Raw genomic sequence first — 19,341 nt, forward strand, 5'->3', positions numbered from 1 at the left:
ATATATACACACACCAAGTATATACATAAAGATATATAGACATATACCTACATATATATAAATATATTATATATATACATCTATTGCACCCTCAAAGACCAAGAGGAGCACACTCAAGGATTACTTGGCAAGACCATAAAGGCAACGGGGAGGCGGGTGGGACCGTGAGGAATCCACAGGTAGCTAATGTATCCACCAGAAAAGTCGTTACCGAAGGTAAGTAACTCGTTCTTCTGATGGATACAACTACCTGTGGATTCCTCACCTCATGAATAGAGTCCCAAAGCAGTACCACGCCCGGCGGTGGGTGCCTAAATGGTCAAACCAAGAAATCCTGCAGCACTGACCGTGCAAAATGGCCGTCCCTTCTAACCTCAGAATCTAAACAGTAATGTTTTGCAAAAGTGTGAAGGGACGACCAAGTTGCGGCCTTGCAGATGTCGACCACAGGAACACCTCTGGCTAAGGCCGAAGTGGCCGACTTAGCTCTGGTGGAATGAGCTCTAATGCCCTCAGGAGGATCCTTCTTTGCCAAAGAGTAACATATTTTAATGCAAAGAACAACCCACCTGGATAGTGTTCTCTTGTGGACTGCCTTTCCTCTCCTCTTGCCCACGTATCCAACAAACAGCTGATCCTCCAGCCTGAAATCCTTTGTTCTATCGATAAAGAAGCTCAACGCTCTCTTTGGGTCCAGACGGTGCAGTCTTTCTTCCTCTTTGGAAGGATGAGGCGGAGGATAGAACGTGGACAAAGTAATTGCCTGAGCCAAATGGAAGGGTGAAACAACCTTCGGGAGGAAAGCAGCCTTGGTCCTCAACACCACCTTATCCCCATAAAAAGTTGTATAAGGGGGTTTTACTGATAAGGCCTGCAACTCACTCACTCTCCTTGCTGATGTTATAGCTATCAGGAAGACTGTTTTTAAAACCAAATACCTCAAGGGGCAAGAATGCATAGGTTCAAAAGGGGACCCCATAAGGAAAGTCAGGACTAAGGACAAATCCCATTGCGGCATAACGAATGGCTTTGGAGGATATTGATTTAGAAGACCTTTCAAGAATCTGATAACAATAGGGGATTTAAATAAAGATGGTTGGTCTGGAAGACATATGAAGGCTGACAAGGCCGATAAATAACCTTTAATGGTAGCCACTGCACAGCCTTTCTGCGCCAGAGATAGAGCAAAAGACAAAACGTCCGATAGATGAGCATGTAAAGGATCAATCTGCCTCTCTCCACACCACGCAACAAATTTAGACCACCTATTAGCGTAGATAGATTTAGTGGAGTGTCGCCTGGCCGCTAATATAACATCCACTACCTCAGGCGGGAGAGAGAAGGAACTCAGGTTGCCCCGTTCAATCTCCAGGCATGTAGGTGCAGACTCTGGAGGTTGGGGTGTAGAACCTGCCCCTGCGACTGTGAGAGGAGGTCTGCCCTGAAAGGGAGACGGAGCGGCGGGCACGTTGAGAGTTGGAGAAGGTCGGAGTACCACACCCTCCTTGGCCAATCCGGAGCTATTAAGATTACTAGAGCCCGGTCTTGGCGAATCTTCCTCAATACTCGAGGAATCAAGGGTATGGGAGGAAACGCGTAAAGCAACTGGCCGCACCAGGTCATTTGAAACGCGTCCCCCAACGCTTCCTGCATCGGATACTGAAGGCTGCAGAACAACGGACAATGCGCGTTCTCTCGAGTGGCGAACAGATCTACCCGAGGAAACCCCCACTTGTGGAAGATTAAACGGACTTGATCTGGATGGAGACGCCACTCGTGGTCTGCCGAGAAGTGGCGACTGAGACTGTCCGCACGCACGTTCAAGACTCCGGCCAGATGGTTTGCTATCAAGCAAATCCGATGGTCCTTTGCCCAGGACCATAGTCGAAGAGCTTCTCTGCAGAGAAGGTACGACCCCACTCCTCCCTGCTTGTTTATGTACCACATCGTGGTAGTATTGTCCGTTAGGACCTGTACCGACTGACCACGAAGGGAAGGGAGGAAGGCCTTGAGAGCCAGACGTACAGCCCGTAACTCTAACAGATTGATGTGAAAAATCTGTTCCTCTGGAGACCAAAGACCTTTGATCTCCAGATCCCCCAGATGAGCTCCCCACCCTAGAGTGGAAGCATCCGTTATGACTGTGGCCACTGGTGGCGACTGCTGGAACGGCTTTCCTTGTGAAAGATTGTTGCTTGCAATCCACCACTTCAAATCCACAGCAGCATCTCTGGAGATCTTGACAGTACCCTCTAGATCCCCTCTGTGTTGAGACCACTGCCTTCGGAGGCACCACTGAAGAGCCCTCATGTGCCAGCGAGCATGCATGACCAACAGAATGCAGGAGGCAAAAAGACCGAGCAGACGAAGGACCTTGAGGACTGGAACTACCGCTCCATTTCGAAACATTGGAACCAAATCCTGAATATCTTGAATCCGCTGAGGCGGAGGAAAGGCCCGACCCAATGTTGTATCCAGTACTGCCCCTATGAACAGGAGGCGCTGAGAGGGCTCCAGGTGAGATTTGGGCTCGTTCACCGAAAAGCCCAGGTCGAACAACAACTGGGTTGTTGACTGCAGATGACGCAACACAAGCTCCGGGGACTTGGCTTTGATCAACCAATCGTCCAAGTAAGGGAATACTGCTATCCCCTTCCTTCTGAGCTCTGCCGCAACCACCGACATCACCTTCGTGAAGACTCGAGGTGCTGAAGTAAGACCAAACGGAAGGACCGCAAACTGGTAGTGTTGCGATCCCACCATAAACCGGAGATACTTTCTGTGTGACTTGAGTATCGGGATATGAAAGTAAGCATCCTGCAAGTCGACAGACACCATCCAGTCTTCCATGTTCAACGCCAAAAGCACCTGTGCTAGGGTCAGCATCTTGAACTTTTCCTGCTTGAGGAACCAATTCAAGATCCTCAGGTCCAGAATTGGTCTCAAACGACCATCCTTCTTGGGAATCAGGAAATACCTTGAGTAAACTCCTTGACCCCTTTCCTGCTCCGGGACCAACTCCACCGCGCCCTTTAAAAGGAGGACTTCTACCTCCTGTTCTAGCAACAGGAGGTGTTCTTGTGAACAATACGAAGGGCGGGGCGGGATGAGGGGCGGAAACTCCCGAAAGGGAAGGGTGTAGCCTTTTCCCACAACACTGAGAACCCAAGTGTCCGACGTAACAGTCTCCCATTTGGTGAGAAAATGCTGTAATCTTCCCCCTACAGGAGAGGAGTGAGTGGGAAATGGTGGAAGCCTAAGGCTGCTTCCCCTGCTGCACCCCGCCAGAGGATGAGGAAGAGGCAGAGTGCTGCTGAGAGGCTCCCCTGGTGCGGACCCTACCCCTCCCCCTAAAAGATCTATAGGGGTGGGAAGAGGCAGGTTGCTGATATCTTCCCCGAAAGGAAGAGGAGGAAGAGCCACGCCCAAATCCACGAAACCTCCTGAAGAATCTGGAAGAGGCCGTGGAAGAAGGAGCTTGGAGTCCCAACGACTTAGCCGTGGCCCTGCTCTCCTTAAAACGTTCCAAGGCCGAATCAGCCTTAGCCCCAAACAGTTTGTCCCCATCAAACGGGAGATCCAACAATGTGGACTGTACATCTGCCGAAAAGCCCGAGTTACGGAGCCAGGCCTGTCTCCTTTCCACCACAGTTGTGCCCATTGCTCTGGCTACCGAGTCGGTGGTATCCAGTCCCGTCTGGATAATTTGGGTCGCAGCAGCCTGGGCATCAGAGACAAGATCCAAAAGACCCTGGGGAAGCTCTGTAAACGAAGAGGAGATGTCATCCATCAGAGCATGAATATACCTCCCCAGGATACAGGTCGCATTAGTGGCCTTTAACGCCAGACTGCAGGACGAAAAAATCTTCTTCGACTGCGCCTCTAGCTTTTTTGAGTCTCTGTCCCCAGGCACCGTCGGGAAAGAACCAGGCGCTGACTTGGACGAACAGGAGGCCTGCACTACCAAGCTCTCCGGCGTAGGGTGCCTAGATAGGAAACCAGGATCAGTTGGAGCCGTCCGATACCTCCTGGCCACGGCTCTGTGAACTGCTGGGGAAGATGCCGGCCTCTTCCACACCTCTAAAACCGGATCCAGCAGAGCGTCATTAAAAGGTAACAGAGGCTCCGCCGCGGCTGAGGCCGGATGCAACACCTCCGTCAAAAGGTTTTGTTTTGCCTCCACCACCGGCAAAGGCAGGTCCAAAAAACTAGCTGCCTTCCGTACCACTGTATGAAAGGAAGCAGCTTCCTCAGTATATTCCCCCGGGGACGAAAGGTCCCACTCAGGGGAAGTGTCCAGCCCACTGGCCGACTCCAGTCCACGCAGCCCATCACCCGAGTCCTCTAGCTCTCCTTCCTCTAGGGCTCGTTGGTACTCCTGCTCTTCTAGTACCCGGAGAGCACGTCTCCTCGAATGAAGTCGTTGTTCAATACGCGGAGTCGACAATGCCTCCGCCGAAGTCGAAGATCGGCGCCGATCTTCAGAAGCCACCGACGCCGCGTCCGGCGCCACATGTAACTTCGGCGCCGACGAAAGAGCAGCTGAAGCAGATGGACCCACCGGAGTCACAGGCCGAAATCCCGACGTCGACGGGATGGAAATCCCCGGGGCCAATCCTTCTGAAGCCACCGGAGCGGCCACCGGCGCCGACACTGGCGCCGAGCCCACGTTCCCAAACGGGAGAAAGGGCATAAAGGGTGCCGGCCGAAGAGGCGCAGGATCACCCAAAGAAAAGGCCAAAGGCCCAGCCGGAGCACCCCCTGGAGCCATCTGTTGGAAGATGGCATACATCGCATTCAAGAATGCGGAACTATCGGCTCCAGGGGTGGGAAAAGCCGGATACTGGGGTGCCTGTCTCGGAGGCGACCCCGACTCCGGCCTCGGCGTCTGCGCCGGAGAAAACACTTGAGGCTCCAATACCTCAATCACCGACGCCTGTCCAGGCGAAGTTGGTGACGCCGGAGAGGGCAACGGCGTCGAAGGATGCGGCGTCACCGTGGGGCTGACCTCCCATGTCTTTCGGCGCCGATCCGGAGACCTGGAACGAGCCTCCCTTGAATGACGCCGAGATTCTCTACGGCGCCGGGAGTCTCGATGACGCCGATGTTTTGGAGAAGACTTCTTGTGATGCTTCTCCTTTGACTTGGCCATAAACAGCTTCGCCTCACGTTCTTTAAGGGCCTTCGGATTCATGTGCTGACATGAATCACAAGTCGAGACGTCGTGGTCGGAGCTCAAACACCAAAGGCAATCGGAATGAGGATCCGTCACCGACATCTTGCCTCCACACTCACGACAAGGCTTAAATCCAGACTTTCTCTGCGACATTATTTCCACGGAGAAAGAGTACGCAGCAAGATATACACTGTAACCGCAAGAGTAACAGTTGCTCCCTCGAAGATAACCGTTTCGAATGCACGGAAAAAAGGGAACTGACGTCCGCACGTCGTCGAGGACCTCTTATTGCCTGTATGACGTCAGACGGCGTCGCGTGCGAGACAGTGACGTCCTCGTCGACGTGCAGAGACTAGTAAGAAGATTTCCGTAGAATGCTGGCGCCATGGGAGTATTCATGAGGTGAGGAATCCACAGGTAGTTGTATCCATCAGAAACCAAAGGTCTGCCTACAGACAGAGAGCTAAAGCTGTCTGTACCTGACGCTTGAAAAAGGTTATGTGTATAAATGCATATTTCTGCCAAACTTACTCATGTGGATTGTATGCCTGCAGACAGATCCTTGGGAATTAGCTTAGGGCAATAGGAGTGTGTATGTTTATCTGTCATTTGCTTGGAATGCGGGTATCAAACTGTGGGTGTGACCAAAGTTCTCTTGGGATGGAAATATTTGCCTTCAGTTGTTACTGTTCAGAAAAGCAATAATTTGCTCACTGACAAAAAACTGAGGTCATGATTGTGTGTGTGCTGTGTAGTAGAGACAGTTCTCGATTGGAAATAAACATTGACCAACTGTGCATTAGTCATAATGAAGTACCTAACAGACAGATATACAGTTGTTTGTGATAGCCTGGAAAAATGATTTCTTGGAATATCATTACTGAGAAAACCATTTCACCTAAACTGTTTAACAGAATGAATGACATTTACCATTTCACAGAAACAATTCATCAAATGTATTTTTTTCAATTGGGTTTTGTGTGCTTATTTTGTAAAGTGTAAATGCAATGGTTGCACGTCTTACTTTCAAAAACTTTTTTTATGGAAGATATTTATTTCAGTGTTTTACTTCCAGGGATATCATTTTGGATTTCTCTTTTACTTTGTCAAAAGGTTACTTTGGATTTGATTCTTTCAGTTCTTTGACCCCTCACCATCCCTAAACACCATGCATCTCTGACCTCCCATAACTCTTAAACACCATTCATGCCTGCCCCTGAGAAAACTCCTCACCATGCCTACAAACTACATCCATCTCTGACCCCTAAACTCCACCCAACATTGAACCCTGAAATCCTTTTCTATCCCCGAACTCCACCCATCTCTGAACTCTAAAATCCCCTCATTATACCTCAACTCCACCCATCCCTGAACCTTAAACCCATTGCTACCTTAAACTCTATTCGTTCCTGAACCATAAAAAACATTTTTTTACTCCTAAACTCCACCAATTCCCAACCTCAAAAAAAACCTTGCTACCCCTACATTTCTCCTATTCCTGGCTCGGAAAACCCCTCACCACTCTCAAACCTAACCATTCTTCAAACCTAAAACTCTTTCACTCCTCCATCCCTGACCCCTAAACCACCTGACCACCCCTAAGCATCACCCATTCCTGAACCCTGAGCACCTTTCGTCACTCCTAAACTCAACCATCACTAAACCTTAAAAAACCTCATCAGACCTAAACTCCAGCCATCCATGAACCTAAAAATAATCCTGAACACCATACATTCCACATATCCCTGAACCTAAAAAAAACCTCTTCACAACTAAGCTTCACTCCCCCACGAACCCTAAAAACCCATCACCACCCCTCAGCTTCACTCATTCCTAGTCCCTAAAAACCATCACTACCCATGAACTCTCCCTATCCCTCAACCCTAACATCTATTTCTACATCTAAACTCCACCCATCCCTGACCTGTAAAAAGTCTCATCACCACTAAACATCACCTATTCCTGAACCCAAAACCCTTCACTACACCTAAACTCCATCCAAGTTTAATGTAAGTTTAGGTTGTTCCTTAAAAATATATTTGTTCTTCAAAATGTTTCCTTTAACTTTTGATTTATTTGTATTTCATTAAAATGTCTTTTCAAAAATTTGGTTTTCCATGATTTGGTGATCTCCAATGGGGATTCTCAGTTCCATTAACACTTAAGAAAAAGATAAATAGGAATAAATGAGGAACATTCTTCATGTTCCCTATGAAGAAAAAATAGTTCCTCCCAAACGATGGAAAAATGTCTAAGCTGAGGTGAAACCTATGTACGTTAGTCACAGTTTTTTTTTCTTCTTAACCATAGAAAGTGGTCTGTGCAGTTAATGAGAGAGCAGCATAGTTGCAAGCTAACACCTGTTAGCAAGTTTACTAATTCATTAGAAAACACATTAGTTTGCTAATTTTCATTTAAAAAATAAAATGCAAATATTTTTGGCCCCATTCTTTGTCTGAAAGTAAATTTTCCATTCTTCATAATTGAAACTCTTTGTATTTAATGTGTGTTATAGCCCAGCCATTACCTTGACTTTACAATCATGAGTATTTTAACACTCACCTCTAGAACAACCTGTAACTGAATTTGCAAAATGAAAAAAACGTTCTCCTAGGTTCATGGATGAAAAAGGAAATCATGAGGACAGACTGATACAACATTTGCCTGCAGCCATTTCTAACCCATTCACATACAGTAACCCACTACATGAGTTTACTAAATTCACTAATCTCATTGTGAACATAGCAGAGTACATTGCAAATTTCTCACAGCCCTTGTCATTTTCATGTTTCCCCCTTATAGATGTTGCTATGAAGACAGAAGTCAGAAATGACTGATGTGGAGCCAGTGGTCACAGATTTTGCAGCATCGGGGAGGGCAGGCCGCCGAAATGCCTTACCAGATATATTGGGCTCACCAGCGGGTTCAGAGACCTCAGACCTGCCTCAAAAACTAGCAGAACTCTCGGTGTCTGAAGGTAAGGCCTACTATATCTTGTGTACCATTAATTTAATAGGTGCCCTTCACATTTTTTATTACTACTCACACAATTGATCCTTTCACTCACATGTAGGTCTAAATATAAACAGATGTGCAGTGGTCACACGCAGTATGGTACTCTTCTGTGTTAGTATTTATTAGTGATTTTTTTTAACCCCTTTTGAGGTTTGTAGCACTTTCTGGGTAGTCCGACTCTAATATGTATAAAGTGCTTCATTCCACTTCCAAGGTCTCCAAAGTCTCTAATTTGCATTGGGCGTCTAGGCACACTCCAAAGGGCATGGTTGCAATATTTTGACATGTTGAGTGTGGTATGAGGACTAATGATAGTGTATGTACAAATGTCGCTGCTCATACGCTTGGGCGTTTGTTGGCAGTTTGAGAATGAATGTATTCATGCATGCATGCAGGAACTTATTCTCTTGAGGGCGGGACAATATCAAAGCTAATAAACACCACATATGTGGGATCTTCCAAAGGAGTGGGAAGGTTAAAAGGGAGAGTCAATTTGGGACAGAAAACCTGTGTGATTATTTACTTTAGACCAGTGGTGCTTAACCTTGTGACTACTGGGGACCCCTGCGGAATCACTAGTGGAAGCGGGGGACTGTAGACTAAGGGGGTCATTCCGACCCTGGTGGCCGGCGGTATGTTGGCGGTAACACCGCCAACAGGCTGGCGGTGTTCCGCCAGCAATTCTGACCGTGGCGGAAAAGCCACGGTCATACCGCCGGCCCCTCCACTTTCCCGCCAGGCTTCCGCCTGGCAGGCATAATCTCCAGGGCAGCGGTGCAAGCACCGCTGCCCTGGGGATTATGAGTCCCCGACCGCCAGCCTGTCCGTGGCGGTAAACACTGCCATTGAAAGGCTGGCGGTAAGGGGACTGGGGGTGCCCCTGGGGGCCCCTGCACTGCCCATGCACTTGGCATGGGCAGTGCAGGGGCCCCCAGGCATAGCCCCATCGCGCATTTGGCAGTGAAATGTGCGACGGGTGCTACTGCTGTTACTGCTACTACAATGTTGATGTGCCATTTCCGCTGGCCCAGCGGAAATGTCGGAATAGGGAGGCATGAATACCGCCGGCAATGGCGGTATTCTGTCTCCCCCGGCCTCGGCGGTCTGGAGAAAAGACCGCCGAGGTCGGAATGACCACCTAAGTGTTTTCTACTATTTAAATATCAGAACCGGGCAGCTCCTCCAGAAGGGTGGATGAGCGTCTTACCCCTCCCCCCAAGCCCCCACCAGCAGCGGCAGCTGCAAACCTTTTCCCAAAAAACGATCATAAACTGTGTTTACGATCGTTTTTTGGGACAAGGGGCTGGGCCATGGGGGTGACGGGCACTGAGGGGGAGTGCACACTTCCCCTCAGAGCGCATGTGTGTTTGGCTGGCCGTCTCGGGCCGGCCAAACACACATGCGCACAGGGCTCTCTGCAGGTCAGCAACGCAGTCTCCCAGTCTGCCTGCTTTGACCAGCACCGTGAGAGGGACAAGACCTGAATAAACAGTCATCCTTAAAGATGTGGGCAATGTTTATATTACATCTACTAGACCATTGTTCAAAACAGTGTATGAGTGAACAGAATGTGAAGGTATCTCATCGACATTGCATCGGGCTCGAGTCTACAACTGCTGGCCTGAGAGTTAGGAGCCCGAATCATTCAGCTTGGAGTGATTCTTGAGTAGATGCTTAATGCATAGCTGTCAGCTTTTCAGGTTACATTGCGGTGGTTTAATTGTGCTTATGTGTGACTTCTAATGTTCATATGTGTGACTGGGAGATGCACCTTATTGTAAGTAGAACCAAGCATTTATGTTCATGGAATAAGACAAATTTCAGAAATGACCCCCTTTTGTGCAACCTGAGGCTATAGAAATTATCGTAAAATAGCTGCCGGGCCCCCACCTGAACAGGCATCCGATCAAAGCCACAGAACTCAAGCTCTGGGTATATCCAAAGTCCGCTAAGAACTCTCATAATATCCCATTTGGGGTAAAAACCGACAGAAATGGTACTTAAGGAATGGGAGTGAGAACTAACTAAAGGCCATCATTTATGATTCGTACTTCATAGATACCAAGCTGATCTATGTCAGGTGTGACTGTGTGAAGCCTCCAACTAATGCTGAATTTTAGGACTCCTCTTTTCATTCTGGGTGGGAAAGTCCTGGGAACCCAAAGCAGCCCTAGCAAAAATGCTAAACCAACCCTGCTCCCTTCGTATCCTTGCACGATCTCTGTCTTTCCCTCCATTCTCTCTCTCTCCTCTCACTTTTCTCCTTTCATAATCACTTTCTCTGTACCCTCCTCTCCCTCTTTGTAGCTCTGTTTTGAAGCCTCCTCATGCCCGCTGTTGGGAGCTGAAGAAAGTGACAGAGGCAGTAGGAACGGTCGTAGGTTTTCAGAACAGGCCTCCAGGAGCTCCTGCCACTCCGGCCCTGATTCTGAGACGTTCAAGCCCATTCTTTATTTTGTAATGTGGAAAACCAGGACAAGACAAGGGTGGTTCGAGCAACACCAGCACGGCAAAATGTAGCTTTAGAAATGTTGACTTGTATTTATGCTAACTAGGGATGCAATAATAACATGCCATATTGTTTCCCTTAACAGGTTACCAGCTTGAAAGTTTGCCGAAAGGCCACTAGTTTGGTAAGGTTAACTGATAATCTGCCATTGAGAATTGTGCAAGTACAAGTCCTAGAAAACGAAAAATTCATGGTTAGAAAGCCAGGGCAGGCTGAAGCTTTTAGTCCTGCAAAAAACTGACTGGCCCTAAATATGCATATTTAAGGACAAAGATCCTAATTGATAATGTTCTTATCCTCAGACAGAAGGAATTTCAAATATGCAAATTTTTCCTGTTTCCTACTTTTTCTGCCAACCTTGTAGACCTGCAACCATCAGTGTATCATACGTCTGCTGTGAAACTCGCTTGTTGAGATTGTAGCATTATCCGACCACTAGACATGACACATACGAGTCACCTCTTGCCCTGCATCCTAAAAAGTTAACACTGGCTGTATCACGTGTCACAGCAAACATCATAATGTGCAATATCATCCAAGAGCATTGTGCATTTTTAAGCCAACCGTACACTGCATTCTGGTCACTGTAGTATTAGTCTTTATATGGGCTGTTTCCTAAGCAGCCAGACTCTGCTGAAAGTGTGTCGCGTTTACCACAGCGTACATAACATGACACTGCATCACTGGCAACAGTCCAGGTGGGTGCAGGGGATATGGCATCATCTTCTAATGACTTTCAAAGACAAACATATGTCTTTTCTGGAGTCCTGCATCATAACAGATTCGTCGTTTTCTATTATAAAGCATTTTGCAAAATGTGAATACACATTTTTGGAGCCAATTGCGAGGTAGTTAACATTTTTAGTGTTCAGAGGAGGGGATGTCTCCCAGGCCCATCACTGGACTGTTAACAATATGCCCATGAAGGACTAGGCTACACCAGGCCTGCGAGATTCTGCCTTCATACCCAACTCAACAGGAGCATGGGGACCCGTGGGGCCTCAAGGAACCGCATCAGCCAGGATCATCAAGAGCTGGACTGCTAGCACTGAGAGGCATGACTACACCACAACTCGCAGTGTCGTATCTACTTGTGTGAGGCTTTCTAGGGGTAATCCATAATAGGCCAGCAATTGACCTGTCCACAATATACCCACCAGCCGTGCTCACCAGCCTGGCACAGTACACCTCTGACTTCTGACGCTGCAGGACAAGCCCGGACTTTACTACAAGTACTACTTAAAACTAATTACAAAGCAGTACTATGGTCCTGGGGAGGCTCCCAAAGAGTCTGCCTGCACTAGGCCAAAAGATTTAAGTGGACCACTCTGATCAAGTCAATCAGTACATGTAGAGCGTGGCTTATCACCCATGGGGCCTCACAGCACTGTTGTGGGCGCGCTGATCACTCGAAGAGCCAGGTCTTGAAATCCTTCCTGAATTGCTTCAGTGATGCAGCCTGTCTGAGGTTGAGTGGGAGAGTATTACATGTCCGGGCTGTGAGGTAGGAGAAGGATCTGCCTCCAGCTGTGCTTTTCCTGATTCTGGGGATGGCGGAGAGGTGGGAGGATCGGAGTTGTCTGTCAGGCATGTAGAAGGTCAGGCGGTGGTTGAGGTAGTCTGGTCCAATGTTGTGAAGTGCCTTATAGGTGTGAGTCAGTACATGAAGAGGATGCGTTTGTCGACCCGAAGCCAGTGGACGTCTCCGAGGTGGGCGGAGATGTGGCTGTGGCGGGGGATGGGAACACCTGCGTCCCTATTATGGGATATGTGGTAATTTGTAGGCTGTTTCCTAAATGCTGCCAGCACGCTTAATCACCATTTGAATATTGTTGTCAAGAAATGCAGGTGTTCCTTCTAGGGGAATTAGAGTACTTTGGATGAGCCCTTCGGCTCTGGGGCCTCATCCGACACAAAGCCAAATACTCTGTCTCACATGGGCCCCTCTGGGACCAGTGAGCCCCTGGGAAACCATATTCCCCAACAAATATTGCACCCAGTATTGCACGCGAGATCCACAGAGTAAGGTTTCACAGTCCCGTAGGGCTGCCAATGACTGTGGGTGCCCTCACTCACCTTAGGATGATGTTGGGGCTCCGTTGAAGGCACAGGAAACACACCAGCCCTGCAGGACGTGCCCCTAATGAGCAGGTGAGGCAGCATTAGGCTGATTCTGTGAGCTGCCTCAGAAGTTCTGAAATTAGCACTACCTGGCAGATTCTCAGGCATTCTCAGTACGGCGCAACCTCTTTGTCGAGCTAAGAGCACACCTGGTTGAAGTTTCCCTTTTTCTGAAGGTTAAAGATTTACTGGGCACCAGCCACCTCATGCGCTTCAGACAAAGTGCTCCACACGCCCTGGGCACCAGGAGAAGAAAATACACGCTGCTCTTGGGCACAATGAAGGGTTGTCCCAGGATCTTTAAAGGTCCAGCTGAAAAATGTTATGGGACCAGCCCCCTGTCCATGGAGAGCACTGAGGCACAAGAGCAAAAAACAGGCAGCAGGCCAGCACATCAGGGTCCTTGTCCCAAAGTGGCAGACCTTCTTGTAGCCAAGTAAGTCATAGGTCAGCACAGTACGCAAGTAAATCCAATTGCAGTTTTTCCTGGCAGCATAGCAGGTCCTCCTGGCAATGTGTAGTCTGTAGAGCCAGCAGCATCTGGTTACAAGTCCATGCAATGTCTAAAATGATGATGTCAGAGCCCCTGTACTTATACTCAAAATGTCTTTGATGTGGAAGTAACTTCAAAAGAACCTTGGAAGTGTACAACACCCCTTTTAACCCCAGCCCTGGCTCCAGAGATCAGTAGGTTGGAAACAAGCCCTTTGTGTGAGGGCAGGACACAGCCTATATAAATGTAAGTGTGCCCCGCCTCCCTCTCTCTCAGTCCAGGAAGACAATTCAGTATGCAGATGTAATCTGTTACATCTCAAACCTCCTTGTGTGATGGCAGTCTGGAAAGTATGCACAAAGCCCAGCTGTCACTCTACCCTAGACATAGATTGGAGTCAGGCTGCAAAGCCAAGAGTCATAAGCACAATGAAATACCCACTTTCTAAAAATGGCATTTCTACAGTAGTACTGAAAAATCCACCTAGATGAATAAGCAGGCTTTCTCAGTGCCATTCCAAACATACCAAACATGTAAACGCTACTCCTCACAGATCAGAAATTACCACATAAGTACCTTTAAGGGAATGCTAGCCTATGAGATGAGAAACAAAATAGGTTGTTTGTCACTAATAGGACATGCCACATACTGAATGCACATGTCCTATCTTTTACCTAGAGCATCCTGCCCATAGGGCTACATGAGGCCTACCTTAGGGGTGACCTATATGTAGTAAACGTGGAATTTCAGGATTGGCAAGTAACCTTAAATGCCATGACAGTAAACTGTGCATGCATGCTCTGCAGTGGCATGCCTAAGAGAGGTTTGAAAGGTTACTTCTGTGAGCGGTGCAAGCAGAGCTGCAGGTCCACTAGAAGCATTTAATTTACAGGTCATTGGTATATAGGATTCGACTGTACAAGGGAACTATAGGTAAATTAAATGTGCCACCCACATGTAAGCCAATCATACCTAATTTAAAGGAGAAAGCACCTGCACTTTAGCACTGATAGGCAGTGGTAAAGTGCCCAAAGTCCTAAAGGCAACAAAAAGAGGGACAGAAAAACAGGAGGAGGAAGGAAAAAATATTAGGGATAACCCTGCAAAAGGGGCCAGGCCCAACACTGTATGTTGTATGTGTACTCACGGGTGAATTTGCTTATGTGAGAGAGAATGTGTGTGTATGTGAACGCATGTTTGTGTGTGTGAAAATAATGGTAAAATGTTGTGTGATGTCGCTTCCGCTACCCCTGGCATTTTGGTGAATTGACGTTATCGCCCGACGCCAGGACATCTTGTTCGGGGTCAAGGGCAACAAGTTTTTATGTTTACTTTGTCCTTGGGACAAGTAGGCCCAACCCTCTGCAGCACAAACCCTTTGGCTGCCTGTTTTCAGAGAGTGGAACTCTCTGCAGTTGAGGTAATGTGTTTCCAAAAAGATAATGCTGTTCGAACTTGTATTTATGGTTCATTATTTGAAATCCTTCATTATTAGGGTGAGTGCTGTAAATAAATGTTTTAAGGTCACACTTCACTACTGATGTTGGTTCCAGTACAAAAAAAAAAATGTGTATACACGTTTGAAAAGTTTGAGCTATGAGGCTAAGTATAATGCTCCCAGAATGCTCTCTGATTAGATGCAAATGAAGTGTCATTTAGTAAAATGTGTTGGTGCATGCTAGTATTTCCCAAAAATATTTCTAATGGAAAATCAGTGTAACCATTTTCAACACGATTATGGCAAGCATGAAAATAAACAAACACTGACAAAGCCAACTGATCTGACATATTTTTATAAGTCTTTTAGTTTCATCAATGCGTGTCTTGTTTTGACATGGCTTTTGTAACACTTTATTGTTGTGGGAGCTATCAGGCCCTCAACACTGTAACAAACACTTGCAAAAAAAAAAAACGTTTTTGAACTCTAAAAGCACACGTTGCCACCAGTGGCATAACAAAGGCCCCGCAGCCGCCCTCCTGGGGGCCCCTTCAGCACAGCACCTGGCCTGAGTGAGTCTGGAGAGGGGGCTCCACCATGTTCTTTGCAAAGGGGCACCCTCCAGTTTCGTTACGTCAATGATTGCCACTGTAGTTCCTGACACTGAACAAAACTACTTTGTGTGCCAATATGCTCCTTGTGGAAGAGCAGAATGCGATCGCTCACAGTAAAGCCAGCCGAAAGAGAGAGAAATAGAAGTTTAATAAAAACAAAATGTTTTGTTAACACCAGACCTAATTAGGGACCAAGACCCACATGTAGGTAGCTTTTTGCATGTCGCAAACAGCGACTTTCGCTGTTTGCGGCGTGCAAAAAGCACATTGCGACGCACAAACCCAGTTTTGCCATTCGGTAACCTGGTTACCAAATCGCAAAACGGGTTTGCGACTCGCAATTGGGAAGGGGTGTTCCCTTCCTAATTGCGACTCGCAGTGCAATGTAGGATTGTTTTGTGACCGCGGGCGCAAACCAATCGCAGTTTTCACCCATTTCAAATGGGTGCTAACACTTTCGCTAAAGGGAAGGGGTCCCATGGGACCCCTTCCCCATTGTGAATGTCACTGTAAACATTTTTTCAGAGCAGGCAGTGGTCCTGCAGAACACTGCCTGCTCTGAAAAAATGAAACGAAAACGTTTCATTTTTCATTTTTGTAATGCATCTCGTTTTCCTTTAAGGAAAACGGACTGCATTACAAAAAAAACATCTTTATTAAAAAGCAGTCACAGACATGGTGGTCTGCTGTCTCCAGCAGGCCACCATCCCTGTGAGGGCCGCCATTCGCAAGGGGGTCGCAAATTGCGACCCACCTCATGATTATTCATGAGGTGGGCATTTGCGAAGCCCTTGCGAATCACAGATGGTGCCATCCTACATTCGGATTTGCGACTCGCAAATTGCGAGTCTCTCTGACTCGTAATTTGCGGGTCGCAAATCTGAACCTACCGACATGTGGCCCCAAATTCTTAAAGAAAGTCACAAAAGTGCACCCATGGTATATGTCGTACCCCTATAAAATATTTGTGAACTGTATTTTAGCATGGGTAAATACGATGTGTAGATTTGCTCATGTGAAAATCTATTGAGCATTTGCAAGTTAATTTTCGCTCCAGCCACTTTCTTCCCAACCCTGGAAGAAGTTCTAATTCTGCCATTGTCAGGAGTAAATGTCCAACCTTTCTTATTATGTGAAAATATTAGAGAGAAGCTGGTGAAAATCTTTAAAACATGCAGGTTAGTAGGTTTGCAGACTCAAAGGCATTTCAGCCCTGGAACTATTGCTTACTGCTTCCTCCAGCCCCAATATGCAGATCTGCAGAAAGGTGGAAAAATAAGGAAATTGCTACAGTAGGGATTGAAACTGCAAGTATTCAAGCCCTACTAAGGTAGTAGCCCTGGCATAATCAGAGAGGCTATTATCAGAGCTCTTACATAATGAGATTGCTGCCATAATTTGTCGCCACACTACATGGCACCAAAGGGACAAGTAGATCTTTTTACAGGACAAGTAGATTTGAGAAGCAACCTGTCCCCTGGACAAGTAGATATTTTAATAAATTCCACACCCCTGTAAGGCATGCCTGCTTTTGTTTGAACCACTTGATTGTAACCCATTCAGGTTGCCATGCTCCAAAAGGGCAACACAGACACCAAGGGGCAGATTTATCATTCTTTCACACAAAGCAACCCAGCAAGCCACCTTGCTGCGCTGCACTGCGTGAAAGGGCAGGAATGCGCCATATTTGTCATTATATGGCACATTCCTGTTCTTTCCTTGCTCTGGTGACCTTTGACTGCCTAGCACCAATGCTTATTTAAACATTGCAGGTAAGTCCTGTTATCTTTCTGAAAATTCAACTAAATACAATGTCTGCCAAGCATACTGTTCTAGTCAGACAGGCGTTACTAATATGTAACGGTATCCACAGCAGGATTATTAGAAATGGGGATTCAGAAGTATATTTAGTCTTTTCTCTTTTGACACAAACACCCAGCTTGGATATAAATGACAAAAGATGTTACTGATGGCCCATTACAGAGCAGTTTACTGCTGCTCATTTTTCCCTCCTTGAAAAAAAAAAACACTTCACAATGCTTTTTTTGGCCAGAGCTTGGCGCCCACCCTGAGATTACTTGAGGAATCCCTTTGGGGGGGCCCGCCCCCCATGCTGGAAGGCCCCTGTCTTTGAGCGAAGCGGGTGGAACCTGTTAAGTGAGTGAGGGCCAACTAAGGGGGCGATGCCTCAAGGGAAAGGGTCCAGTGATAGCAAGGAAGCAGGAAATAGGGGCAAGAGTTTTACTTACAGTTGCCCAATGGGGAAAATGGATGGAATCCTTTAGTACGAAAAGGGTATAAAAAGAGCAAGATCCTGTCAAGCTCCCAAGATGATGTGGGGCTAACAAAAGCGCTTTTCTGTCTTTACAAGGAGAAAGTGAACTATACTTCAATCATACCAGAGAGGGAAACAGAGAATGTGAAATATCCCTGATTGCTGAGAAAGACTCCTAGAAAATAACTCCAGGAAAATAGAGACTTTAGCATATTTCTGATTGGTGGGAATGCTCCTACCAAGATAATAGACGTAACACGTTCCAGATTGCTTGAAGAGAATCCAGCCAAGGAAATAGAGACAGTAATATATTCCTGATTTCTAGCAGAGAATTCTGTCAAAGGAAACAGAATATAAAAATAAAACATCCCTTGCCATTGTGAATGATTCTTGCCAAAGACCACTAGGGGTGTGGTGAATTTTCTTTTGTGTAGTTACGTGAAATTTCATTAAAAAACTGTGAAAGTATACATAAATGTGGGAAATACAAAAGCAGCATTTAACCCAATATTTTAGTGTCAAACGTTTCCTCATGTCAGTTTTGGATGCAAGGAGGCAAGGGTGCATTTGGAGCTAAAACAATAGTGCCTCAATGGCACTTAATTACACAATGTAGCATTATAGCGTAATTTCAGGAAATTACTATGGGGCTCATTTCAACCTCAGCGGTCTTTTCACAAGACCGCCGAGGGACCGCCGTGCTGAAGACCACCAGTGCTGGCGGTTTTCTGCTCAGCGAATTATGACTGCTGGCAGCCCTCCGTCCTTTCCCGGACGGAGAGCCGCCAGCAGCCATACTGGCAGTCGGCGGGGAAGTGGAGGTTGCTCCACCGCCCGTCAACAGAACACCGCCCACCGTTACGTGATTCGGCGTGGCGGTGTTCTGTTGACGGGGTGCTGGCGGCGGAGCAGCCCCCATGGATCCCGTCCCCTCCCGGAGGATCAACGGACCAGGTAAGTTGATCGTCCGTTAGGGGAGGGGGTGGAATGGTGTTGTGTGTTGTGTGTGTGCATGGGGGTGTGCGTGTGAGTATGAAGAGGGGGTGTGTGAGTGCGTGTATGCATGCGGGGGTGTAGTGTGTTTGGAAATGTGTGCGTGTCTGCCTGTATGTATGTCTGTATGGATGTGTGCGTGTATGTCTGAATGGGGTTGTGCGTGTATGACTGTGTGTGTGTCTGTTGGCATGTTTGTTCGTGTGTGTGCAGGTATGTGTGTTGGTGGTGTCTGCATGCGTGTCGGGTGTGTGTCTGTGTAGTGATGTCGGGGGTAGGGGTGGGGAGGGGGTCCTGCCACCTTTGGGGGCTGGCAGGGGGGGGGATGTCGGGGGAAGGATTCGGGGGTGGGGGGAGACCCCTATCAGTGCCAGGGAAGGGATGCCCTGGCACTAATAGTGCTTACCGCCATGGATTTCATGGCGGTGCCCAACCCCATGAAATCCATGGCTGTCAGCCGGGTCATGATACCGCCGGCGGTCTTGTGACGGCCGCCGGGCTGGAGACCCAAGTCTGCAGCCCAGCGGTCGTCTCCGCCCTCGCGGTCGGTTCGGAGAAGTGGCGGATGACCATGGCGGTAACCGCCATGGTCATAATTCCAATTTTTTTACCGCCAGCCTGTTGGCGGTAAGACCGCCACTTCTCCGCCAACCGCCAGGGTTGTAATGAGGGCCTAAATTTACATGCGATTATGCCAGTGTAACATA

General features: G+C 47.6%; 1 protein-coding gene across 4 annotated transcripts in view; it reads left to right on the forward strand.

Annotated features, from left to right (window-relative positions):
• Positions 1 to 19,341, forward strand: part of PKIB (cAMP-dependent protein kinase inhibitor beta) — a 467,775-nt gene that overhangs the window by 425,493 nt on the left and 22,941 nt on the right. For all 4 annotated transcript variants that reach the window (XM_069235406.1, XM_069235405.1, XM_069235408.1 and 1 more), the window contains one exon: positions 7,979 to 8,153. In XM_069235406.1, the coding sequence (XP_069091507.1) occupies positions 8,006 to 8,153 (148 nt within the window). In that variant the 5' untranslated portion in view covers positions 7,979 to 8,005. The remainder of the gene's footprint in view (positions 1 to 7,978; positions 8,154 to 19,341) is intronic.

Source organism: Pleurodeles waltl, chromosome 5 (assembly GCF_031143425.1).
Source record: "Pleurodeles waltl isolate 20211129_DDA chromosome 5, aPleWal1.hap1.20221129, whole genome shotgun sequence".
Lineage (NCBI taxonomy): Eukaryota > Metazoa > Chordata > Amphibia > Caudata > Salamandridae > Pleurodeles > Pleurodeles waltl.